Source organism: Calypte anna, chromosome 3 (genome assembly GCF_003957555.1).
Source record: "Calypte anna isolate BGI_N300 chromosome 3, bCalAnn1_v1.p, whole genome shotgun sequence".
NCBI classification, from domain to species: domain Eukaryota; kingdom Metazoa; phylum Chordata; class Aves; order Apodiformes; family Trochilidae; genus Calypte; species Calypte anna.
The window spans coordinates 100,544,873-100,572,125 of NC_044246.1; the positions used below are offsets into that span (position 1 = coordinate 100,544,873).

The 27,253-nt window shown below is 44.4% G+C and overlaps 1 protein-coding gene across 2 annotated transcripts in view; it reads left to right on the plus strand.

Moving 5' to 3' along the window:
* Positions 1 to 13,516, plus strand: part of HPCAL1 (hippocalcin like 1) — a 65,930-nt gene extending 52,414 nt beyond the window's left edge. Inside the window, exons 3-5 of one of the 2 annotated variants that reach the window (XM_030448250.1) lie at positions 7,709 to 8,111; positions 9,259 to 9,364; positions 12,299 to 13,516. In XM_030448250.1, coding sequence (XP_030304110.1) covers positions 7,734 to 8,111; positions 9,259 to 9,364; positions 12,299 to 12,396 — 582 coding nt within the window. In that variant the 5' untranslated portion in view covers positions 7,709 to 7,733 and the 3' untranslated portion in view covers positions 12,397 to 13,516. The remainder of the gene's footprint in view (positions 1 to 7,708; positions 8,112 to 9,258; positions 9,365 to 12,298) is intronic. The other variant, XM_030448251.1, reaches the window with a different exon arrangement.
* The last annotated feature ends 13,737 nt before the right edge of the window (positions 13,517 to 27,253 follow it).

The window sequence follows — 27,253 nt, forward strand, 5'->3', positions numbered from 1 at the left end:
TAGGTTAGTAAAATAAATGGAGGCACTTATATTAGATTTTAGATTTTTGTGAGAAAAACTAGGGCAGCAGAAGAAATTGTTAGCAAAGTTGTAAATTTGGTGGATGAAAGTTTTAGTGTTAGTCTTCTGGATGATTTTTATTCCCCCCAGTGTTTCAGTATGTTTAATTAAGCTTTTAAATAAATATTGGCTGAAATTTCATTAAAGGTAACTAATTGGTGTATCTCCAAACCTGTGTTTTTTGGCATCTTTTTGCTAAACATATGTATGCCAAATAATGCTTTTAACAACAAAACAAACAAAAATTTATTTTTACTCTTCTAAAACAAACCCAACTCTCTACTCTTCCTGTTTCAAGTTAGCTACCCTGAGATCCCCTTGCCTCCAGTCCCCATACCTCAGCACAGTACCTGCAGCTGGGAAAGAGCAGGATGTTGGATATGATTAGCAGTGAGAATGGTTTTGCAGACCAGCCTCTGAGGACTGATTGTCATCTCTTACTGTGTCTTTAACAAGTGTCGTTGTTGCACAAGTCCCATCTTCTCCACAGGAGTAGCACTGATGCTACAGGGTTTACTCCAGTGCCATGTGCTGACTCTGGGTACTGCCATCTTTTGGCTTTTTCTTCTAAAATTTAATTCAGCTTTCTCCCAGGACCGCAATTATTCCGTAGAGAATCAATTTGTGATTTACATTTATGCTTTATATGACACATTTAAAATCCAGTGACAAAACAGGCCAAGCGTGGTAATTGTGATTTTAATTATGTTAAAAAAATAATTCCCTTTGCTAATCTCTGCCACTTTCTTTCCATTTCCTAAAAGATTGCAATGTTCTCTCTGATTTTCCCAGTTTGCATTAGGCACCTTTCCCTGTCCTGCAGGTCTGCATTCACAGAGATTTATTTTAAATTATGTATCGCAACAGTATCTACAGTGAACATGACACAGGTTTTTCTTCATGCAACCCAACCTTCTCAGAAAAAGACCTAAGACAATGTGCTGACATGTTTTCCTTGCTCTGCAGTATTGTGTAAACAAACTGTAGTTATTTTTTTAAGCCTTGCCAACTTTGCACAAAGTCTGAAGACAAAATAAGGCTGGCTGCTTCTCCCTTGGTTTTGTTAAAAGAAAAAAAAAAAAAAAAACCAAAAAGGAAAGGGCAAAGGGAGGAGACAAGGAAAATCCACTCATGATTTTCTCTTCCTGTCTGCAATCACAATCTGCGTTGCTTCCCAATCTGCTCCCACCCAAATTAACCCAATTTCCTAATTTGCTTGAAAGAGTTCTGTGCTTTTCTTACTGCACTGAGAATATTTGCCCTTTGCAATAATAAGCTCTCTCCCTGAGCTGCAGAACATAACGAAGAGCTCCCTGAGGAATTGCCTTTTTTCTGGTCCCAACTCAGGTCTCGGTTTTTCCTCATTAGCAACAATTTGTGAATGTTTGGGGGCGTGTTGTGGTTCTTCTGTTTCTTTGCAGTGAATTTTTAACTGTGTTTATGGTGACAATCTCCCATCTCCCAGTGATGAGGGTCAGTGCTGGTGAGTGCCGTAGGTGCCAGCGTGCCCAAGTAAAGTGACTTCAGTAGACAGAGGCAATCCATAGACCTATAAGTGGATTCAGCCCTTTCAGCTGTCTCCATGAAGTTAATGGGTCAGCTTGGAAATACTCTTCTTGCATAGCTATTTGAAGGTTTGAAGCCTTGGTAATTATACCTTTCTTTGGCAACGTGGGGGTAGGTGATTATCTATAATGGGGCTTTACCCTAGATATGGGATCGGGTCTTCAGGACCACACAGATCCTGGGTACATGTTTATGGATAAACTTAAAAAATAAGGTGGTCTGAGGTCTGTTACCGATTCACTACACCTTCCTAGAAAGGTGATCCTGTACATACCTGAATTGTTACTGGGTTTTCTGGAGGGGGAGATGTGGGTGATAGAGGTCCTTCCCCCCACCCACTTTCTTCATAAGTTTCTGAAAAGGATCAGAGTTGAAAATAAGTGGCAAATAATTGATGTTACATATTTAAATGTGTAATTAGTCATTGAGAGTGAAAAAATTAAAGATCCTGTTTATTCATTCAGTCTGGTTTGTTCTTCACTTGTGGGGTTTCATTTTTCCTTCTGTTTCCCCAAAGGCATGGGAGGAAGGAGCTTCATCTCCGATTGACACCAGCATTTTGGCATCTTAAACCCCACAGCATTCCTTCAGGGTTGAGTTTTCACATCATTATTGATGGAGATTTCCCTTTTGTCTTGCTGCTTCTATTACTACCTTTATGAGAGTATTTCTTGTTTCCCCTCAAACTTTGTCAAAAGGCATTAGTTTTGGCCCCGAGTCTACACCTTGGCAAGGCGAAGCAGGTGCTGTGCTAGTTGGTGTGTGAGTGTTGGCCCTGCTTTCACCCCAGGGCAGGAAAGACATTTCCACAAGTTCACCAGGCAGGATCTATATCTATAGCAACATATTTGTATATCCTGTGCCTTCTCTATTGCCATGCTCGTTGCTTAGGATACTGGCATTAAAGCATGGAACAAAATCTGCTTTTTACTCCAGAGTTCATTGTCTGCCCCAAGTCTGAGTAATTACACATTTCCCCTCACACTTCATGTCAGACCTGTTGGCCAACCCTGAGTGAAGCACAGTCCAGAGGGTGTCACTGAAATCCCATTTTGCAGCCTGTTTGCTACATGATCTTTTCTTACCTCTAGACATTTGTTTCTGTCTGGGGTGTGTGAGAACCCATCTCACTCTTGCAGTTTGGCTCACAGGATCTGGAGTCTTCTTAAATGCATCTGTGCTTTGGCTGACATGGTGAGCACTGGTGCTACCAGAACATTTTTCTCTAAGGGTGTGTTCCTTAAGTGTGGCAGCTCAGATCTTTAGTGACTGCTTTTTATTTAGGCTACCTGTGGGGTTTTGTGGCATTTTGGGGTTTTGTTTGTTGTTTGTTTTGTTGTTGTTGTTGTTTTGTTTGTTTGTTTTGTTTTTGTTTTTTGTATTGTTTGGGTTTTTTTAGCACTAGGATTAAACTTTTAAAATTTACAGCCCTCAGGACAAGACACCACAGGGGAGAAGAACCTCCTCGTGGCTCTTCACCTGGCTGTAGGAAAAAGGATATAGAAGGCTATTTCACAGGGTGGTTAAGGTTGGCAGGGGCTTTCTTGAAATCTTCCATTGTGCTCTCCCTGTTCAAGCAGAGTCCAGCCAGAGCAGATTGCCCAAGGCCATGTCCAGTGTCTCCAGGGATGGGGATTTCGTAGTTTCTCTGACCAACCTATGCCAGTGTTTGACCACCATCACTGTAAAATAATGTTTCCAAACAAAGCCTTTCTTAACATGATGCTCACAGGGTCCCTGTGGGCTAAATCCTTTTGTCTCTTCTTCCACACCCCAAGGCATCAGTGACAGATATAACACTTTAGGTGTTCTATTTAAAAAAAAAATAAAATAAATCTTCCACCTGTAGGAATGGTTCTTGCATTTCATACCAACTTAGAGCAGTATTTGCTGCCTGCTCTTTACTGTTCATTTCCTTTGGCCTCCTGCAAACCCAGAGTCAATGTGCTATAGCTTCAGGACCATAATGGATCTCAGACATGGTTATTCTGTCTTATATGTGAGCACTGCAAGAGAAATGGTGCTGGGTTTCCCTGCCAAGCAGATAGCTCAGATAATATAAAAAGTATTTATTATATTTCTCTGTGCACTGTCTTTCTCTGCTGGAGAGCATCTCTGTCCTACAGGCAGGCATTTCATCAGTTTTTCTCCTTTTGTTAACACTAAATCAGTATCCAAGGGGGTTTGTACAAGAAAGTACTTCTCTTAGGAGTCATTCCACATTTTGCAGCTGCAACTGATGCCACTAAGAGGATCTCATCAGGGGTTCAGTTCAAAGGGGTTTTGCCTTCAGAAGGTTTGCAGTTAAAAGAAAAACAGGTTGATCTCCAGCTTTCTGAGTTATGTGTTCAGGTAACACTTCTACCACAGTAACTGATGGTTGACAGAGTTCATGTAAAAGCAGGATGCGCTCTGCCTTGCTACAAGTTTTTTAAATCCTTCAGTGAGTGGATGATGACAACCAGTCCATCTATTGGTAAAAGCATGGAATTGCTACTTAAGGTGTTTCAGAGTTGGCTACAGTTACTCAAAAGGTGCTGGTATGTGTCTTGGGCTCAGTATAACTTTTTTCTCATTACTATGCTTTTTCTATGACATTATTGTTTATTTTCTTGTGAACCTAGGAGGACAGAAGACATATTCAAATAGGATTTCTCTGGCATCTCAGTTTCTAGCTTTGCTGTGAATCAAATTTTGTAATTTTAACAAGAATATTGGTGTGAAACTGGAACAAAAATGCACCTGCATTTCCCCCTATTTGAGCATGACATGACTGAGCCTTGCTTTCATAAGCAATGATGTACTTGTAAGGTCTAATGGCCTGGAGTTGTACTTCCAAGCTTTTCCTTGTCTGATCATCTTGAGGGAATTCCTGTGATTGGTTTTGGTTTTGGTTTTGTTTTTTTTCTTCTTTTTTTTCTTGCTGCCATGATAGTGCTGGATACTCTGAGGGCTTTTGCTCATAAAGCTAAGCAGGGACAAACCTTGCTGCTACATGTTTGGCATTGCGTCCCTGAATTGCTTCCCTGGCTTTCACCCTGGCGTGGTGGTACAGGAGGGACAGGCAGGCTGTGTTGCAATTGGGTCTCTCTGCTGACTACATGAAGCAAAGCTGAGTGCAAGAATGTTTCTCCTCCACCCACTCCACTAAGTGATTTGGCTGGTATGGGGTATTTTAAAAAACAAACAAACAAACTACCCCATAACCCTAACAAACCATCAAAAAAACAACCAATCAAAAAATAACCAAGCAACCCACAGCCCTAGTGACTGGATTGACCTGAGTATCCCAGACCCATTCCCTGTGATTTCCAGTAGAAGCCAACCTCCAAGTGGTCTAGTGGCTAAATCAGCAGCTGAGCCTCTGGAAAGTGATTTGATGAAAGCATTTTCTAGCAATTGAATGAAATGTCAGTTGGATGTCAGCAGCAGGGGTTACTGTCATGATTAATGAGTTATTTAGGCATTTCAATTTGGAGGAGCTACCTGCAACACAAAGCACATCGAAGCTGGATTCCTTTAGATGGGCTTTAATAAATTATTGTTAGCGTTGGTTGTTTAATTATTTGTAACAAATTAGTTACATCAATTGCAGGGTTATATTTGAGCTGAACACATTATGAAGCCTTTTAGAAAGCTCATATGCAAAACAGGATTGTGTTCAGAGCATTGAACATTACTTTTCTAATATAAAAAAGATGTAAAAGCAAAAGGAAGAGTTAAATTAGCCTGGATTTTGTTGAATGCAAAGACTTCTTTCACATAAAGGTTTTGAAGCTCATACTAAATGAACATCCATCCAAATAACAGAATATATCTTATTGCTAGTTAAAGGAGTGAAATCTAGTAAGTGAAGGTAACACCTCTCTCTTGTCCAGGGTTCTCTGTTTTTAAGGAAACAGGAATAATAAAGACATTATAGGAACAGGGAGAAATGTCATTAAACCTTTTAAAACCTCTTCAAACTGCAGTTGGAAGTTTTGCTCTGCGTTCCCCAACCCTGTATGTGATTAAAGCTGAGTTTATTTCTGCTGGGAGTCCATGTCCTGCATGAAGTGGGCTCTGCTCCTTCGCCTGCCCTTCTCTCAGGAAAGTTTGAGACAGCTGCCAGCAAGGCAGGACTGCTTTTGGACCCAGGCATCATGAAGCCAAGGGGATTCACTGAAAGATGGGCTCCAAAGACACCTCCTTGCCCAAGAACTGAAATGTAATGTTACCATTTCTGCTCTTAAAAAGGGGACCATGGTTGAGCTGTTATTTGCTCGAAGGCATCGTTTTCTGCAAATTGACTGCAGCAGAGTAGAATGTTTTGGCTTCTGCCTTCAGTACTGCAAGGATAAATATCTGGATCAGGGGAGATTCAAAGATGAAGAGACAGCAGGAGCAGCTGGGAGTTAGTGGTTTAACTGGAGGGCAGCCCAGTGCTCTGCTAGGGACGATGCTAGCAGAGACCCAGAGCTGCAGCATCCCTGTATGTTGGGAGCAAGCAAAGGTACATCAGGCACCCAGATAAAATAATGGACAAAAATAAAGCTTTGGAGCTGAAATACTGGCAGCTTTTCTAGAAAACAGAAGTGCTAATGATAACACAGTTTTCTGTTAAACCCAATGCACTGAACTAATGAGCAGCTGGCTGGTTTTTGTCTCTGAGCATTAAGCCACAGAGCAGGATGTGGATTTTTCACATTGCTGAGGCAATGCAGAGACTAAGTGGAATACATATAAAATGAGCTTAAATTCAGCTGTTGAAAAATCTCTTTGCTGTAGAGCAACTTATTTTTGCTGACCTTTAACATTTTTATATATTTTTTTTTAGGTTCTTATGAATGCCTAAGATTTTTAATCTCTGGAAAGTGCTTAGCCACTGTTATGTTTTTCCTGGTCTCTGCACAATTTGTTGCTCAGCTCTTGCAGTTTCCGAGTAGCCTTGTTTGCCCATTGCTAACTTGCCTTCTGCACTGGCTGTGAGTGAGCCTAGTGGGCATAGTGGACTGTGTAGAGAAAAGTAATTTATTCTGTAATTTTCACTGGGGTTTGAATGGGTTTTGGGGTTAGTGCAAAGGCTGTGATTAAACCTCTTGAGTCTGTGGAAGGAGATGCAGCTCACCCTCTCGCTTGGCAACTCGGTTTGGTAGTGCTGGGAAACCGTGAAAGGCTGAAAGGGATATAACCCAAAAGTATTTCACAGCATCTTTTTTTCCTGTTGTTGCCTAAATGCAGAGTGACCACCTTTCATTTTGTTGAAGGAGCTTTCCTGTTGCTGGGCAGTCTCACCTGCACAGTCACCCGCCCATCAGAGGCACTGTCAAAGGAGGGGCAAACCCCAACCCTTACTAAATCCTGATAAATCCTGAGGTTGAAATGCCCTTTTGCTCACAAAGGGGAATACTGAACTTACTCAATGAGCATACATAAAAGTATAAACCCCATAGACCTGGAAGGAGTTGCCTTGCCAAATGCTTTGCTTTAAAAAGCACTTTTCTCTGCTTGTCCAGGGTGTCAGATCGTGATCTGCTGGGAAGGATGAAGTTCTTTGTGCTGGTGCTGCTGGCATAGGAGGAGGGAAGAGGTGCTGCATGAGCCAAGGGGTTTCAAAGATCATCTGGACAATGTGAATGCAGCTGGCACAGAGCCACCTGCCCTTCCTGTCTTTGCTTTGTCCCTGCTTACTTTCACTTTTGAATAGATGGATTTTACTTTTCATCACTGCTGCTGTCCCTTCCTGCTCTGTCATTGCAACAGACAAGAATTGGGATTCAGAGCCATGTAATAAAGAAGTGGATTGTAGCAGAGAAATTAAATAATGATTACTTTTTCCTAAATAAGAAGGATTAATAACAAGGGTTAGTCCCTTGTCCCAGACTGCCTTTCCTGATCCTTCTGCAGCATACTGGTAACTGAGAACTAGGAGAAGAGAAAAAGAGGCCAGATTAAATATTTTCCTAGTGATTTTTAGTGTCATTTTTCTCTTCTTTTCCCTTTGGCCTGGGCAGGGTCTATGTTTCCTGCAGGGCTCTGCCTGACCCTGACCCCTCTCCCCGAGTGAGGCCGGAGCTCAGGCAGTTGCTCTCTCACTTTGCAGCCGCTGAACCCGGACCCAGACAAGGATGGGGAAGCAGAACAGCAAACTGCGCCCTGAGGTGCTCCAGGACCTGCGGGAGAACACCGAGTTCACAGACCATGAGCTGCAGGAGTGGTACAAGGGTTTCCTAAAAGATTGCCCGACGGGCCATTTGACTGTGGAAGAGTTCAAAAAAATATACGCGAATTTTTTCCCCTACGGTGACGCGTCGAAGTTCGCAGAGCACGTCTTCCGCACCTTCGACACCAACGGCGACGGGACGATTGACTTCAGGGAATTCATCATCGCCCTCAGCGTCACCTCCCGGGGCAAACTGGAACAGAAGCTGAAGTGGGCCTTTAGCATGTATGACCTGGATGGCAATGGGTACATCAGCCGCGGGGAAATGCTAGAAATAGTGCAGGTGAGGCCTTGTCTCTGGTTTAGATTTTATTCATGTTGCTGTAACCCCTTCACCTTGAGGCGGTTTGAGATGAGGAATGTGCTGAGCTGGGTCCCTTCTGCCCCAGGAGCCTTCTGAGCCTGTGGGCACCAGTTGGGATACAGGGGACTGTGGTGGGGACCCGTCAGGTGCTCATAAGGAAAAAGCCTGAGAGATGACAGGGGATGTGCAAGGGGCCTGCTGAGAAAGTCTTTCAGCTCTCCCTGGGGATTTCTCAGTGGGATGTTGGTGGGATCAAAAAACCTAAATGCAATTATTACTGACCTGATTAATCTGAAAATTAATTCTTTGAAACTTGAGCTGCAAAGGAAAGGCTGTAGCATGTCTTTATCTCCCAAAAGCTGAGGACATGTAGCCCATGGGCTGTACCAAGGGGACATATGGAGCAGAGCTCCCTGTGCCCCTGCCCTACATGCTGGCTGAGTCTCAGCCTTGAGAGTGGGCTGCTTGCCATCTCCTCTGCAGCTGAGACAGGGTTCCAGTGCACTGCTAGGGGCACTGGGAAGCACATAATGCATCCAGCCAGTGCCCCAGTGGTTGGTCCTCAAGGATGAGCAGGAATAATTAAGGAGGAGGGCTAGGACTGCAGACATCCTAAAGAGGTCTCATCTTTATTTGCATTCTTTTAAGTCTGAAAATGTGTTTCCTTACCATCCACAAAGAACAAACCCCTGAATATGTTCATATTCACCTGTAACCCACACAACACCTCACACACATACCTGAAACTGAGTGTATGTTGAAAGTAAAAAGAAGAGGTGATGGCTTAATCCAAGAGCAAAGAAGAGAAGTACACACCTTTGCCTCCTGCATTTTAGCTCCGTCCTGCTCATACATTAATCTATACCCTGACTTTCAGTTAAACTGACCCAGCAATGCAGGAGCTTCTTTTGAAGTGCAAATATATACAGAAAAGAAAAACAAAAAAAAGCTGCAGTCAGAAATTCCAGTTTGTTTTGGTTTAGAAAGTCCCACAGCTGCCTGCCAGGGTCAGCTGCCTTTTTTATTGCTACAGGCTTAAATTTCTTTTCTTAGTCCTGATGTATTATTGTTTGGGTTGTGTTTTTCTTATATTTTTTTTCTTTCTTTTCCTTCTTTTCATACTCAGGCAATCTACAAAATGGTTTCATCAGTAATGAAAATGCCAGAAGATGAATCCACTCCCGAGAAGCGAACAGACAAGATCTTCAGACAGATGGACACAAACAATGATGGTAGGATGTCCACTGGCACCTCTTCTTGGGCTCTAAAAAGACAGGTTTTCAAGCCCAGTTGTGGTTGAAGTAGATGGTGGTATTTTGGAAGCAGTCATATAGGACAGGGATGTCCCCACTGGTATCCCTGGTCTCTTCCTGGCCTCAGTGAACATCTCCAGCCTCTAACAAACAGGGTGAATAAGTGAGCAGCAGGTGAGACATTTTCTGATGGAGTAAGAAAGGGATAGGAGAGGATAAGTCTTTCCTTGACATTTCAGATGTAGAGCCCCTTCTGCAAAGGCTCCCTGAAACTCCTCTGAGTCCAATTTTATTTTCTCAGTTATTTTCTCTGCGTGCAACATGACCTAAGCACAAGGTTTTGCTCCTGTTAACTTTGACAGGGCTTTTTTTTGGGGTTTATCATCAGTAATGTGGATCAGGGTTGTGGTTGGGTACCTGAAAGTGAAAATTCCCCAAGGTCCATAATTCTTATTTTTTGGGCATGTTCATGGATGTGGGTGCATATGCACATGGTCACACAGCATCCTGCAGTGTTTGTTGCAGAGTGCATCAAGGGGATGCAACTGCTCCCAAGCCAATTATGGAGCTGTTGGATAAAAGACCTGACAGCATATCCATCACAACCCCTCCACCTGAGCTTCATTTCCTTCATCTCAATATCCATGGGCAAAAATGAGCAATTTCTTCTGCCCATCATTCTGCCAATGCATTTTCTCTCATCCTAGCCAAGGCAGATCTTTCCCTGGGAATTACCCTGGAAGTGGCTGAGGTGGCAGCTGCCCAGGTTGAAAGCAGGAGCTGTATCCTACTGATGTGCTTGGTGGGAGTAAAAATTTGCTTCTAGCGCTTACATATGGAGACCTGGAAAAATATACTTCTATGCATAGAAAGGTTTTATTTAAGAGAATTTTACGGCTGCATTTTGACCTCTGCTGCTGTAGCCCCTGGTACAAAGTCATGGCCTTGCTCAAGTCCTCAAATATTTTACCTTTGAATTCATCAAACCTAGCACTTTGTTGCCTGGCTTCACATGTGGAGGGCTTTAAAGAAACATAATTAAAATATTTTTGTTCTGTTGAAAGCAGCAATTTGTGCAGATGTGTGACATAGTAGTGGCCACAAAACCTGCTACATACATCTTCTATCTGTTGTGCTTTGTTGCTGAAATGAAGCCATCCTGTTTCCTGTAGAATACCAGCCCTACAAGCCAAGCAATAAAGTCTGCACACAGGGAAGAGTGTGTGCACTTGGTGGCTGGAAATGTTTCTTCTTCCCCATCTGACTGGACCCTGCAAATAGATTTTGATTTGTGCTTTGCTTTTAAGTATTGCAGGGAGAGGGAAAAACTAATAAATGTCCTGATATTTATAAGTACTCTTTTTAAGGCTGATAAAAACTTAAGAAAATGCTTGGCTTGGGAACATTAGCTTAAAAGCCAGAAATTAGGACAGAAGTGTGTGATGGGGTTTTGAGTTTCTGTGATTTTTGCAAGAGGAAGGTTTGCTCATTCCTTCCTATTTGGCCTGATTTGGGTGCTGGCCACTGAGCTCAGTCATCTCATCCCCGTGGCAGGCTTGGAGCATCCTGGGACTGGTGAAAACCAGTGTGATGAGCTTGTACCTCCCTCCCTTTGGGTGAATGTGGCCTAAAGTGGCAGCAGAAGTACAAGATGTCTGGAGCAGGGCAGTTTGGGTTGGGTAAGGATGCCCATGGAGTGCTGGGTGAGGGTAGAGAGTAGGTCATGCTGGGAGCACCAGGTAGATGGGAAATCACTGGACACAGTGTTATGGATGCAGCAAATGCTTTTCTCCTTGGGTTCATAGGGGAAATGGCTTCATTTCTCATTAATATTGCTATGGCTAATTTCTGCCATGGTTTGGAGTGCTGGAGCAGGAGGGTATTACTGCTAGCAGGCAAGGTAGAGGCTGCAATAGGCTCTTGATAGCATTTGTGAAGGATACTGGTCCTGAGCTTGAGAAAAACCTGCCTGGAGGCTGGGTCATCCCAGGATGAGATCTGAGAGACCAGATGGGATCATCCCTCCTTGCTGTACTATGGAATCCTGTGCCACAGGGATATTGGAGCCAGGGGATGCTGGGGGAGTTGCTCCTTGTGGTCACTCTTCAGTGATCACCTTTACAGACTGTTACAGTCCATCCAAGTCAGTGCCTCTGGCCTAAACCAAAGATGTATAAAACAGAAACACTCAGAAGTGACACGTAGTAATAGGTGGCTCCCCTAAAACTGACAAAATTTTCTTGCTGCCCTGTTAAACCAGTCCTGTTCCTGCACACTCATCAGGGCACAGCAAGGGGCTTGTAGAATCGTAGAATTGTAGTTTGGTTTGGAAGGGATCTTTAGAAGTCTCCTAGTCCAACCCCCTGCAGTGAGCAGAGACATTTTTCACTAGACCAGGATGCTCAGGGCCCTGTCCAGCCTAAACTTGAGATCACAGGAGAAGCTGTCACTGTTCACCCTACATGTCACAACAAAAAAGGGGACAAACTGAGGAAATTTGGGATATTTGGTTTAAATGTCATAGTAATATAAGCATAGTTTTCAAATTGTACAGTTGTTCAGGTACCATGCCTTTTGTTCGTGTGTCATGGAATTTGTGTATTCTGTTTCTGGACAAAAAGCTGCCAAACGATATTAGGACAGTTTTTTTCATATTTGGCACTGTCTTTTAAAATAAAAAAAACCACAATAATTATGCTAGATTGTTTTGCAGAAGAAAAATGTGTCTGGGCTTAAGGGCTTGAGTAGGATTTGGCTGATGAGCATCGCACTAAATTCCCTTTGATGCCTGTGTGATAGATGAAATACACATACACTGCTTCAGTAAGGAGGGGATAAGCTATAGCAATGGTGGTGGCAACGACAGGCTTTTAAGCAAATTATTTCCCTTCTTTTTTTCCCCCTCCCTTACAGGCAAACTGTCACTGGAAGAGTTCATCAAAGGTGCCAAGAGCGATCCCTCCATCGTGCGGTTGTTACAGTGCGACCCCAGCAGCGCGAGTCAGTTCTGATGTAAGCGGACAGTGCGCGCAGAGAATCCCGGCTCGTGTCCTTCAAGCTTTGCTCGCAAACGGATGCCTTCTCAACCATCCCTCCACACTTTGCGGATAAGATCCCATTGCCAGATCGTGGTGTGTGTGCGTGTGTCCGAGCGGACCGGCCCTCGCTCCCCTCACTGACACCGGTGCAGCTCTCCTGCGGCAGCTCCCTTTCGGCTTCCCCATAACGTTGCGATTTGCTCTCCACATTTTAAACATGAATGGAAAGGTGTGTTTACATGCAGCTGCAAAAGAGTTCCTTCCAGTCGCTGGTGAGATACCACTTCACTTAGTCCCTAAGAAAGGTGATGTACTTGTAGTTCCCAAGAAGATGCTAGGTAGGACTTTTACCCGACATAGCAGATAGTAGATAATTTATTTTGCTTCAGAAATTACTATGAAGAAAAAAAAAAACAAGTGGACTGAATGGAGTAGAAAGTTAAAAAAGAAAAAAAAAGGCAAAAAAAAAAAGAAAAAAAAAAAAAAGCAGCTTTCCTGGGCATGGTTCCAATTTTCTTTTTGAGGAAAATTGCTTGCACTTATCTATTGGTCTTTACTTTCTTTTAATATATATATAAATTATATATATATGGTGAAGTAAAATTTTAAATATTTAGGTCATCTATTTAAGGCTTAAAATAGAATTCGAGCTTTGTTTCTTCTAGTCATTTGTGATTTATTAAAATCTTGGAGATTTTTTTTTTTTTGTGATATTTATGCATTAGCAAATTGCCGTTCCAAAAGAAATGCATGACTAGCAGTTTGTGGATATTTCACTCTGTTTAATTCCTGAATGCAAATATTTGTTCATTTTTACTGTTGATTGTTCCAGCATTGCTGTATTAACAAAAGACCTGAAAGGAGTCCATCCTCATTTTGTATTTCTCAGTGGAGTCCTACTTTCTGGTGGTTGCTATGTTAAATGGCTTTTGAGTGCCCCAAGGTGATGTGACTCGCACTGCTGTTCTCGACTTGGCTACACCTCCTCCCTTTTGCTGTTGATATGTTAATAGTCTTGTGCATTCCAGTGTTATTTAATATCTGCCTAATGCCAAGAAATATTAATTGAAATAAAAGACTACTTTTCTTGTCACTGCCTGTCTTGGTCTAACCCATGCAGCGAGTTCCTATCATTGCATATTTGGGGGAAGGATGAGGCTGGCTCCCTGCCTGGATGTGTCCCCGTCATCTCCAAGTCATGTTGCCTTGCAGGTAGGTAGGTTTTTGGGGGAGCCTGTGGTTGTGGCTGGGTTAAATCAGCCTGTGGGATCCTGCTCCATGCCAGCTGGGTCCTGAGCAAAGGCAATTCCTTGGTGAAGACCACAAGAAGGTGACAGCTTGGTTTCTGCTGGATGCAGAGCAACTCAAGGCACCAGTAGGAAAGCTGCCAGCCTCACTGGCTGAGCTGTTGTGACCACAACATTTAAAAACAAAAAGTGTCTCATGCCTGTCAGATACCAGGTATGTGCTGTTAGAGTAACATTTGACACTGGTAACACTGCACATATTCACCAAGTCCACAGGTAGCTGCTTAATCTCTCTGTAGAATTAAGTAGCAACAAATTATTTGGCCTGAGATTAATATTAATCATATATTTAAGGGATTTTTGCTGTGTAGAATGATCTAGTAGTTGTTAGGTGTTAATGCTTCAATACCTAAAAAAAAAAAGAGAGAGAGAGAGAAAGATGGTTGCAGTATCCAAGTGTAAATGTGTTGTAGGTCAGACTTCATGTAAAACACAGGCTCATCTCAGTGCTGAAAAGTACACTCACTTTTTTTCCTAGAAATTCAAATTTGAGCTATTAAACCAGTTCTCTCAACTGCAACACCCTGCTGATGAGTGCAACCCTGAAAGAAGAGTTAATCAGAACCCTGCCTGCTTTCCATGAGTGAGCCCAGCAAAAAAACCAATTATAAACCTGTGGTTGCTTATCGCCCATCTCCAAACTGTTTGTGTTCAATTTTGTCTGTCACAGGCAATGCTCTGATGTTAAAGATGCTACAGATGTTCTTACACAAGTGGCTCCTTTTGCATGGGCTGGGTAGCAGTTGTTGAGATGCATAAGGTTTAGACACAAGTCAGCTTTAGCATCTCTCTGCACTCAGGAGAATGTGCAAAACCATCTCTGACCTTGTTGTGGGATGGTGCCTCTGAGAGGGACGGCAGCACTTGAGTCTTGTTTGTGAGATCTTAAAATGAGTCAGGCATATTTTTAGTCAAGTGTTGCACAATATCCTTTTCTGAGGTACCAAGGGTGTGAAAACTTCTGCTTCTGCATTCATAAATGCAGAGGTTCTTCTGTCGTCATTCCTCTGCTCTTGTAAGTAGGACTTCTGTCAGTCACCTTTTCCACCTTTTCCTGACAGAAACCTCTTGTTTTCTACTTCCATCTGTAGTGAAGAGCAAGTTTAAGTGGTTGCTTAACAAAACATGAACTCTTACCATTTGAAAAGAAAAAAAAATCTTCTTGCAAGAGGCTGAATTTTAGTGGTCAAAAAATTTCCATTTCCTTGGCCTCAACATTTTTGCTCTGAAATGTGCAAAGGTGTTAATGATGGAGTTTGCTGCCTGCCGTAGGCTGACGATCCCTTGAGCAGTCCCATGCAGACACTGGGATTGCGTCCTGTTACATCAGGCCTAATTTCTTCTGCCTTTCTCTTTGCCTCTTTAACTTTTTCAGCCCCAGGTTTGTTTTGTTTGGTTGGATTTTTTTGGTTTTTGTTTTTTTTGTTGTTGTTTTGTTTTGTTTTTTGTTTTTTTCAGGTTGTTCCCTACTGCTTTCCCAGATTTTAAGGAGTTTCTTCATTTCAAGTGGGTCAGCTCCATTTCAGAACAGGGGTCACACAGGGTGTGCAGATGAGGCACTCTCAGCTTGCCTTTTGGAAAGCAGGCAAGGAAGGTGCCCAGGAGAGGTGGTCACACACAGCATCTTGGGGCAATTGTGGACATGCTCTGAAGCCCAGCCAGGCTGAGCTTTTCAGTGGTGGCTTCTGATACCAGGAATTTTTTGATTATAGGCCAGCTAAGTACTGGAAAGGGCTCTGTCTGCTGCTACCAAGCAGCTCTCTTAAAATCAGATGTGCTTCAGAGGTTGAAGTTGTGCATATATAGCCACTGGGTAACTTTGAACATCTTGGCTGTGCTTTGAAGAGTCCCTCTGAGGCTACATCTTTCCTGCCTGGTAATGAGGACTAGGAGAGGTGAACTATTTCTGGGCTTGTCCTCCAGGCTGTGTCATTCGAGAGTTGATCCAGGCAGTGTTCAAAGGGGATGGAGAAATCAAGGAGCAGCTCGAAGAGCTCCAGGGATATCTTCTGGTGATGGAGTGGTTGTAGGAGGGGTTCATCACTTGTGATGTCCAAGTGCTTAATAGAAGACTTCAACTTGTGAAGTGACTGGTGTTTTAAGAAACTGTATGTTTAATCAAAAATAGAGGCTTACCTTAGCAAAAGTGGAGTCTAGCACACACAAAAAAGCCATCAGCCTGTCCACTTCACTTTAATAAGCTATGTAATTACCACAGAAATACCTAGCACTGTGAAAGCTCTGGCAAACTACTACATAAATTCAGGCTTTTCTGTAAGAATTGCAGGTCCTGTTAAACTAATATAGAATTATGTCATTGTCTTTCAAATTAAGTTAGTGCCTGCCTGGTGGCAGCTTAACTTCCAGCCTGAATGGCAGAGGTGCTTGGGTTTGGGCTTGTATTTCTCTCTCCACATTTGCATTAGCATTTTTTTTTTAAATAAGGCCCTTTTCAATGTATTTTTAGCATTAGCCTCTGAGTAATAAGCTCCTGTGAAGAACAACATGAACATTGCTGCAGCCACTGGGCAGATGGTCTCCATGGATAGCCGCAGATCCATTATGCAGGGCACCCTCATATTTAAAGGTTAGGAACAGCCATCGACTTTAATGACCCAGTGGGCAGGAGTGGGCAGGCTGGCATTTGGAGATCCACAGGCTGCATGGTGGCTGATGAACCTGATAATTGTAGTTATCTCTTTTGGGAGGGGAGAAGTTTCATTGGAAAAGAAGGAAGTGGGAGGAAAAAAAGAGCAGAGCATCTCCATGTGTAGAAGCTTTGGAGATGTGCCTGCATGGCCAGGAGCTGTGTGTGTCTGGAAGCAGAACTTCCCTGCTGCCTGTCTGCATCAAGTGTGATGGGCTGACACTTCTGAACAGTCTCTTGTGGTGGTTGTGGTTAAAGGGCAGGCAGTACAACACTGGGTTGGATTAATCCTAGACTGATGGCCGTGCCAGACAAGTCAGAAACCACTTATTGTAAGACCATGGAGAAGACCATGCTGGGTACTATTGAAAGGCATTGAAAGAATAATGCAGTCATCAGGCACAGTCAACACGGGTTCACAAAGGGAAAGTCCTGTTTAGCTAATTTGATATTCTTCTATGGTAAGGTCACATATTTAGCAGGTGAAGGAAAGGCCCAGACTTGGAGGAGGGTGTGAGCGAACTCATATGATTAGGATACTGACCCATCCCCTCTTAGGAAGAAACACAGGACCAATATAGATAAACCTGTGCTTGAAGCTGGGATTCTTCTGCCATTTGGACTGCTTCTCCAGGGGCAAGTATCTTTTTGTGTTTTAAAAATACTTTTGTGAACAGCCAGGGGAAAGGCCATGTGTTGAGCACCACAGCATGGTCCCTCGGGGACGCTGGGAGTCCTTGCTTGCTGCAGGAAGCAGGATGCCCTTATCCAACTCCACAGGGATGCTGTGCAGGACCACAGCTCTCCCCCATTTCTGCAAAGGTGCAATGACAAAGCATTGGTGGGAGAAGAGACCCTTCCTCTTCCCATCAGACCCAGCTGGAGCCAGCCAATACATGGCTTCTGGGGCCGTGGTGATGACTGAACCTGCCACCACGAGCCACGTTGCTGCTGAACCCATATGTTTTTTCTCTTTATTGTTTTTTTCAATATTTTCCTGGACCCTTTTCAGGGCAAATCATTCACTCCTCTGCTGAGCTGATGCCATGGGCAGCAGGCACAATGCTGGCAGCCAGTTCCTTAGAGAAAAGTGAGTGCAACAAATGAGCCTTAATATGCTATTAATAACCAGGAACAAAACATAAGTGCTGCATGTGCTTTCCTTGGAGAAAATAAAATAAACTCAGCTAATTTAGATGTTAGGTTTGCACAGCCTTGGTTATTCCTGTGTTTCTTTCCTTCTGAATTATTTATACTTGCTAGGCTCACAGCAAGCAGGTTTAATGGCTGCTGAAGGACATGGGCAGCAGTACTGCATGCATGTAGTGACACCAAAGAGCAAGGCTGCACGCATGCTGGGAACTGTACTGATGCTCTAGAAATGGGTTTCAGGTGCTAGGGGTCACTCCACACTGTGCCATCCTTCATGTCACCAACATCACCCTCTGTGATGCCCCAGTGAGCTGCTGCTGCCAGCCACCCAGGCCACACTAAGATAATGGGGTCTTTGAGGAAACTGGCTTTGGTAGCCCTTGCTGTCCCCCACCTGGGAGAGTCCTATGGGCTAAAGAGAACTGTATATAAGAACTTCATTTTTTAAGTAGGATTGGCTTAAGTCATCTTAAAAGCAGTTGTTGAGCCCTTCTGAGCTACTTGGCAGGAGTTACCACAGCCACTTGTCCATGAGCCATGCCATGGTATGTTTCCACCAGCCCCCTGTAGGACCCAGTGACCTCTGCCCAGTGTAGGAAGGCTCAGCAAGGCTCTCCAAGCAGGCCCCCACGGGGCTACAGCTCTCCTGCAAGTATCCCTAAATTTTTTAGGACCAAGGCATCACAGGTCACATTGGTGAAATTTGCAGGACTGTTCAACTGATGCAACACACCAAGTCCAGGTCTGCTCAGTCCTTTGACAACTGCCAGCACTGCTGCTGGGAGCTAGATAAAAAAACAAGAAAAAAAAGTTTTTTCTTTTTTTCCTCAAGTGTGATGCCTGTGAAGGCAGATGCAGGCCACCCTGGCTTCATCTCCATGTGGCCCCTCCTACACCCACCACATGGTACCCTCCTGATGCTCCCCAGGCAGCAGAGGCTGGGATTGCCTCAGTTGTTATGGCAACACTCAAAGCCAGGAGTTAAATTTTTTTTTTGTTTCCTCAAGGCAAAGCAAATTGCTTGAAGAAAAACGTGACTTTCCTTTTTGGGTGACTTTGCAGCCCCCAGCATTCAAATAGCTTCTCTGCACAGTTCACAGCACTTGTACTGGGCAAGATTCTTGAACAAGAGAAAAAGTCCCTGCTGAGCAGCATGTGTGCAACCATGCATGGGACAGGTGAGGGGGCAAAGAAGGAGACAAAAGCCCTCTCTTTCTGTTCTCCATTGTAGCAATCATCTGGCAAAGTCACCCTAAGGGCAATTTTGCTTTGCACTCCCCTACGTTCTTGGGGTTTTTTTGACATCTCCCAGAATACAGAGAAAGGGATGAAGGGCACTGTGAAGGACAATTATAATGAATTTTTGTATTCTAGTAACTGAGTCTCAAAGCTGACATTAGACCATTCCTCCATCAGCCAGCAAGATTTGTCCTGTTGCATTTCAACCATCATTTTTCTGGTTTTATTTTCTTCTGTGCCAACCAGGTTTGTATGCTGTTCCCATCCAGCTACAAGTCTCAGTGCTTTTATTTGGCTTGTGTTGTGAAACATCCTCTTCACACTTGAGCCAGCACCAATTGACAGAAATCCCTCCACCAGCCCATGCTTGCTTGGCTAGGGTGAACCACAAATCTCAGCAACCCTCCTCACAGCTGACCCTGCCTGCCAGCAGGAAGCACCAGTGACAGTCCAATGTCTTGCCAGGAAGATCTGCTCCTGGGTTTCCTATGTGCATATGGCAATTTTGGACATACCTGGTTGTCAGCAGTCATCATTTTGAGTGGCATGAACTTCCAGAAATCTTTTCTGTACAGTCTCTACTCTATGTGCACTTGCTTAGCCTTGATGCTCTGTCCACCACAGCGTGAGCTGTGAGCAGCTGTCACCAGGGGTGAAAGCATGAGTACAGGCATGGGCACTGATATAGACAGGGTAATGGAATGCACCCTCTGAAGGTTGCAGATGACACCAAGCTGAATAGTGCAGTTGACACACCTAAGGACAGGATGCCATCCAAAGGGACCTGGGCAAGCTTGAGAAGTGAGGTCATGTGAACGTCATGAGGGTCAACAAGGCCAAGGGCAAGGTCATGCACATGAGGCAAGGTAACCCCTGAGAGCAGCCCTGAGGAGAAAGACTCAGAGACAGTGATGGATGAAAAGCTCAACATGAGCTGGCAATGTGCATTTACAGGCCAGAAAGCCAAACGCATCCTGGGCTGCATCAAGTCAAGGGAGGTGATTCTCCCCCTAAACCACCAAGCAAGGGGATTTGAATTCCCTGTAACTGTCCACATCTCAGCAACCACCAGCACAGCATGGAGCTGTTGGCACAACCAGCATAGTTCTTTGCTGCATAACTTTATACTACCCACAAGCATTTTCTTAAGGATAAAGATTAATGTCCTGCCTCTGGGTTTGTCTTGCTCCCCCCTGGGATGAGCAATTCCCACCTCTGTCCTGGAGCACCAGTCACTTCAAAGTTTTCACTTCTATCAGCTGCACAGCTCTGTCTCACAGACTTTTTCTGAAGCAAGATTGCTAGCTGATTCCCTCCTCAGTAATGTGACTTAAATAACCCCTCAATCACTGGTCATTTCCACACCTGATGGCAGTGAGGGCAAATTAGCACTTTAAATGAAAGAAAGGTGCTTCTATGAAATTAGTTTTATTTCTAGCAGACTTTTGAGAAGGGGCTGACAACCTTTGCTGTGGATGAATAAAGGAAAAGACACAAATAGGAAAAAGTGGCACATTCCTGTGTTGGGCATGCACTGGTAACAGAGATCTGCCTTCTGAGTGCTGTGTAGGGGGGATTTGGGTAGGCTACTGGGGCACTGTGATTGCCTGCATCCTGCCTCCATCTGCATCTTGCCTTCATCTGCACCAGAAGCTGACAGCCACAGGGGGTACCTTTTTCTGGATTGTCCAGTGCCTTCTGAAACTTGCCAAGTCAAAAGGTAGCTGGAAACTACAACCTGAAGGATGTAGGAGCCTGATCTCCACTGCCAGTGTGCAACTCTGAATGGTGGTGGTGAGATTTATCTTTCAGCTTACTTCCAAGTCATGCCTTTTCCTTAAAAATAGGGGGAAAATGATATATAATGTAAAAAATAGTGATGCTGGGGGTGTTAAGATCCAGATGCAGGAGGCAACATGGTCAGAAGCCAAGCTCAAAGGCAGTCACTAGTTCTGCTCAGAGGATTAAAAGGATTTTTGGTACTTCAGAGACTCAACCACGGTTGATCAACCACCAGGCTGGATGGACATCTTGGATAACTAATTAGTGAGTTGGAGACCACAGGCATCCCCTGCCACATCCTGGGAAAAAGGATGGAGTCACGCAGTGATGACCTGGGTAAGCTGGGGCTGGATGGAACCAGTGCCCAAAGACACCTGCTGTGACTTTAGGTTTCATACAGGTAAGAAAGATAATGTGAATGGATTTGACCCAGGCAGCTTTTTACCTTTATCTATGTATGTTAGAGGGGCAAGCATTTTTTTTATCTCAGAATAGTAATATTTTATTATTTATGCCACCAGCATGTTTGACTTCCAGACTGGGAAGATTGATGTCTGAACCAGAAAAAAAATTGGTGGAAACTGTAGCAAAGTATCACAGATCCTACGATATATGTGATGTACTGGGGAAAAGACAAAACATGCTTTAACAAATAGAAGTCTTACCTGATTTATCTGCTTGTGATCCCTGCAGGAACAGAGAAATAACATTCCTAAATGGTCTGAAAAGGGATGGATAGATATGGTGAGATAAAGAAGTTTGCTAATAATACAGGATTGTCTAGGATCACCAGAGATTGTGCAAAACATTGCAGAAATGTTTCTCCATATTGATGACTGGGCTGTAAAACTGTTAGTTAAGCTACCTATTATTGGCTAAAAAATTTAAAAGGGTTTAGAAAAAATAAATAGTTCTAACTATTCTACGCTTTGGGGATCAAATTACCAAGATATTTGGGTAGTGGTCTGAAAATGTCAGTTCAGTGCTCAAATTTCACCACAGATTAGCTTTTGGAGAGCCTTTGGGTTTAGGATGTTACTGAGCTGAGTAAAAGGGTTCCCCAGGCACTGCACAGAGGTTATGGTGGCCTCTTGTGTGTGCACAGTCCCTCCTGTGCAACCCACGTGCCCTTAGCTCCTGACTTGACAAATTAAACTTTCCAGCTCTTCCCATGGCAGCTGGTGCCTGGCTGAATCAAGTACAGCATCAGTGGTACTCGTGCAGACTGATGGCAAATAGCTTCACAGCTGCTTAATGCCAGCAGGGAACATTCTGATCAGCCTGCCTTGACCCTGTGGCTAATGCAGGTCAGCGAATCTGCCTTAGTAATTTGTGCATGAGGCTTGTACCTTTGGCCTGGGGCTGGAAATGACATTAAACCTCTGCAGCTGGACTCCCGAAAGTGACGTCAATACTCGCCTTAAGTCTGGTACCTGCTCAGTTGCATCCATCTGCCCCAAAAATAAATTATACTTTACTGCATGGTATTGCTCAGGACAGAACAAAATCTCATTAGGTCCCGGCAATTCAGCACTTAAAAGTCGGAGTAATAAATGGGTTGATCAGGGTAGCCTTTTGTCCCTTTCCACTTGGTTTTCCCTTTTCCCTTTCCTTCCTGCACACATGCTCTCTGGCTCTTGGGAAGCACAGGGCAGCTGGCAGGGTGGCAGAGTGTGGCTGCACACTGTCCCTGGGCATAACTGGGGACAGCACTGGGAAGCCAGGCCAGTGGGCAGATGATGTTCCTCACTGCAGCCTCACTGGTACCATCTGCCCAAGCAGGGTGGTTTTCTTCTCCAGGAGGGGACAGCAGCTGGAGAAACTTGGGCCTTACTCAGGGCACATCTTGGGGTGCATCCAAGCCTTGGCTTACATCCAGACTACACCACCCAGCCCTGGCTATGGGGTGACCTCCACTTCCCACATGCAACAAGCACCACAAGGCACCTGGCTCCAGCCTTTCTTAGTCCTTGGGGTGTTTGTCTGGCCCTGGGAAGGGGACATGGAGGGTGTGCAGGGAGCTGGGCACAGCCAGGTTTGCCTCAAGGAGATTTCAGGGAGCTATTGCTCCACCAGCCTGCCCTCATCTCTCAGCATCTGCAGGTACTCCAGGGAGTCTCTGCTGTGTCCTGCAAACCCAAAGGACTTGCTGGCAACAAGTGGAAGGATGCCTGGGGCTGCTGGTGACCTATTTGGAGGGACATATCCTAAGCAAGGTAAGATGCTGCTGTTTGCTCCTGCCTTCCTGCTTCCACCATCCTCCCTCCAACTCAAAAAAGCCAAAGATTTAGGGAGTTCTCTTTTCCCAGCAAGCACGGTTTCCCTGTTGCACTTCTCAGTGCAAGTCAACATATTTGCTGGGAACAACAAAATTTCTTTGGCCTCCCCCCCAAAACCAAGGCAGGTGTAACTGGCAGCCGTGGGAAGGTGGCAGAGCTGAACCCTTGGTCTGCTGAGGAGCCGGTGGCAGCAAACTGGATTTGGGTCTGAGCAGGAAGTGAAGCAAAGCTGTAACGTGGGCTGTTGCTGCCATCTAGCCATGGCACAGCACATCCGTGGCTCTTTTTAGGTTTAGTTTCTGTGGAAGTTCATAGAATCATAGAATGTTAGGTTGGAAGGGACCTCAAGGATCCAATCCTCTTAATATTACTGTTTATGTGAGATGTCACAGCACCCTTGTTGAGCTGAGACTTAAAACTTTCCAGAGTGGGTGAATCCACCACTTCCCCTGGAACTGGTTTTCTGCATCTTTCCTTTTCCAAGCCACCAAGGAGACAACATATTTAAGGCTCTTTGTGTAACCCACCCTCTTTGAGATGACTGCCATAGCTGCTGCAGTACTTAGGGCCAGGACATGCATCAGCTCAGTGGCCAAACCAAAGGGAGACATGCCACCTGCTTTCCCCTGCTCCCTGTGGCCATGGGCTCTCATGTATTGAGTGTTATGGGTCCATGCTTACTGATGTATCCTTCCACCCAGTAAGATCCACCACCCCTTGAGGAAGAAACCCTCCATGCTCTAATGCTGGAAATCTGACCCTGCAGATGTCCCACCACTTTGCCCAGGGCTCTTAAACCTGAGACTGGAAATGGGTCTCTGCTGCTGAAGCTGTTTGCTCCCTGCTATGTCTGTAACCATTGCCTGACCTGGGAGGAGGCATGAATGGCAGAGCCAAGTCTGACAAGCAGCACATTCAGCTGGAGACACAGGGAAATTGCTTCAGGAGGGTGAGCTGCCACCTTATGAGGGTCAGGGCTCCTGGGTGAGAAACTTTCTTCACCCCCATGGAGCAGGATGTGGCTCTTTCCTTTGCTCCAAGAGCCACACTGTGGCAATGATTTAGCATTCATTCCCACTGCCCCCCTTTTTGTGAGACAGGAGTGGGTCAGCTCCTCTCAGTGCCTCTGCTCCTGAGAGGCAGGTTGGTGACCCTATTCTTTGGTCCATTTTAGCACTGGAGCACCAGCATCTCACCAAGCACAGCCCAGTGAGAAGGCAGATGAGGTGGTGTCAATCCAAACTGCAAAACCCTTTGCTGGACGCAGGGGCCTTTGCTGCTGGGCTCAGCCCCATGGCACTGCCAGACCCACTGGAGGGCACAGCAGATACAAGCACACTGGAGCTGAAAGGACCTCAGGAGGTCCCCTAGCCCCGTGTCCTGTTCCAAGCAGGACAAGCTGCAAGGTTAGCCCAGGATGCTCAGGGCTTTGTCCTGCCTGGTGTGGAAAGCCTCCAGAGATGGAGCCTAAGCCAACCTCAGCAGCAACCTGACCTTTGCCAGGCTGTCCTCACGGGCCAAGTTTCTCCTTGCACCCAGATGAACTTTCAGCTGTGGTCAGTTGGTTCCCTGGTTCCAGGTTCTGTCAGGTGTCACTTAACATCAGCAATCCTACGAAGCTGCTCTGCGGAAGATACCACAGATCAGGTCCATGGACTTACCCTCCAATAAAACCCTTGACAACAGGCAACCTAAATTAACCCTAGAAATTATAAAGGAGAATAAAATGTCACAGAAATTGTTAATGGAAGAGCTGAGCCTTGAACTGGGCCCTAAGAAAGCTGGAAGCTGATAGGACATTTGAGGTAACAGCCTTATAAAAAAAAAAAAGTGTTTTGAAGTGTTTTGTGTATTAAAAAACCCAAACCCTCTGTTTCCCATTTCTGTGAACAGAAGGAAAGGGAGTTTTGTCTGGCTGGGTTGTTTGGTGTTTTTTTTTTAAGATGTGCAGCAATTTAAATATTACTTAGTACATACTTTTCCCTTGTACTTTCTTATTTGCATTTGTTCTCTCTAATAACACCTTGCATATGCTGTGGTCTAACATTAGGAGTGTGGGATTTATTTGAAAGCTTTCCATTTTTCCTGCCTTTCCTGGCTCTGTCAGACAGGGGGTTTTTTTGATGCTTTTTTTTTTTTTTTTTTTTTTTTTTGAGCTGAGCTCCATTTTGCGGGCTTTTGCTTGGCTAATTAGTCACCACATCATTATCTCTGAGAGGATCTGTCTTGGCCCCACTCAGAGGAACACCCTGGCTTTGCTTCCAGTCAGGGATAATAACCCCACAGGGAGATGAAACCTGCATGGCACAAGCAGATGAGTCCTACAGCACCTGCCTCCTGGGGAGGTTGGCCAGCCACCCTGGCAGGGTGCAGGAGGAATTTCCCTCCCCTGAATCAGCAGTCTCCATGGAGAGCTGGATTTTTCTTTGCTTTTCACATTGGTCAGACACTTTAATGGTTTAATGCAAGTTTTGACTGAAGGAAAGAAAGGGAATCATTGCTGAGAAATATTTATTGAGCCTTTACAGCAAAATGCTGTTGCTGCTGTTGAACAGCAAGCAACTGGAGTTTTTAAGAAGGAATTTTTTTTAACTAGTAACACAATAGATTATTTTTGTGTTTTCCTTATCACAAGGGCAACAGTACCTCCATTATTTTACTCAAAATTATACTGTTGCCATCCTCTTCAAGCATTCCATTCCCATTCCTTGCAAGAATGCCAACCTAGAGCTAATAGCTTGTTCTTTGGAAATTAGTAACCAAATATAAAAGGCTGATGATTAAACCTAGTGAATGCCTAAAATCTGTTCTTTTCCCAAAGCAGGGAACTGCATTTTAAGGATGGATAAAATAGTACTTGTGATTAAAAAGTATTTCAGGAATCCTTTGCAGAAATGTTTGCCATTTCTGATCTTTTGTACAAGATGTTTGGTGTGTTATCAAGGTTAAGGTGTGTAAACTGACCCTGTCCTTCCCCAGCAATGAGAAGGAGTTGGTAGCAATCCAGCGGGGTGCTACACTCTTCTTGTATTGACAGACTGGAAGTGTCACTGCCTGTGCTTCCTTTCCTGAACTCTGGCCAGCCTGGCTTCTGGACTGGAACATGGGAGTTGGCTCTGAACCACAAAGACTGGACAAGCCAATTAGCCCTTTTTAAAGCACTCTGTCACTGTGAATTGAATAGAATATAACTGGAAGAAACCTTTTTTTTTTTTTTTTTTTAATGGGAATACTGTGAGCAAGACTGGGACCAGCTCCCTAAATGAGGGAGAAGAGAGAGGGGTTGGTTTCAATGTGCTAATGATTCTGTCTTCACACAGACTGAAGAAAACTGCTGCTGTAGCATAAGCATAAACACTTGTTGGACTGAAGCAGTATTCATAAGACAGTGTGGACACATGCAAGGCTGCAGTGTGCTCCCCTGAGGAAGCTCCTTTTGTTTGCCAGTGCTCCAGCATTTGATGAGGGTGGCCTCTCCTCACTGAAACCGAGGGGGTTGCCCAAAGTGCTCACCTTTGCTTTAGTACTCATACTCACCCCACAGACAGTGACATCTTGGAGCACTCACAGGCAGCTTTACCAAACTGGCATTGCTGTGGTTTAGCTGCTCTAAAGATCTCCTGTATGCTGAGGACTACAAAACCATCTGAAGAACAATAGCAATGCTTGACAAAGTGTAAGTCCCAGACCCATATATGTTCCTTGGTCTCAGTGTATTTTCAGGATACACTGTGTTTTAACTAGCTAAAGATTCATTTGAACTCGAGATATTTGTGACATGGGTATTGAAACCAGACCTAGTCACTGAGATAGCAACTGCCTTTAAGCTGTAAAGAAAACCAGGTGATGAAAGTCAAAACCAGGGATACTTCTCTAAAACAAATTACTTCCACTTCTTTTGGTATGTATCAGTGCTTACCTCAATAGAAAATAAAAATTAATCATAATTATTGCAATAATTTATGACCTTTTACTTTCAGACAAATAACATATTCCTCTAAGCCCTCCTTGCAAATACTTGTGGATAATGAGGTTGGGGTTTGTTGTGGAAGAGGATTGGTTTTGATCTAGAAAGAAAGATTTAATTTCAGTCTTACTGAAAATTGATACGGTGTTTAGCTACAAAAGATCTGTCTATGTGACAGTACTTGCTGAGGTTGAGAAAAAGAAACTCTGCCTCCAGCTCAGGTTTGCTCCCGTACAAAGCCCTGGCCCTGCAGGTGGAGCTGCGGGGTCTCAGCTCAGCACTGCTCACAGCCTGGAATTTCTGCCTGTGCACAAGGGGCTGGAAATTTGCCTCTTCCAAGGGGATTCATGCACTGACACCGTTTGTCTGCAAGGCCTGTGTTCTAGCCTACAAGTTAGCAGTTAAAAAATTAAATTGTTAGGTAAGTGCACATGCAGTCACACAAGGGAAATGTGCC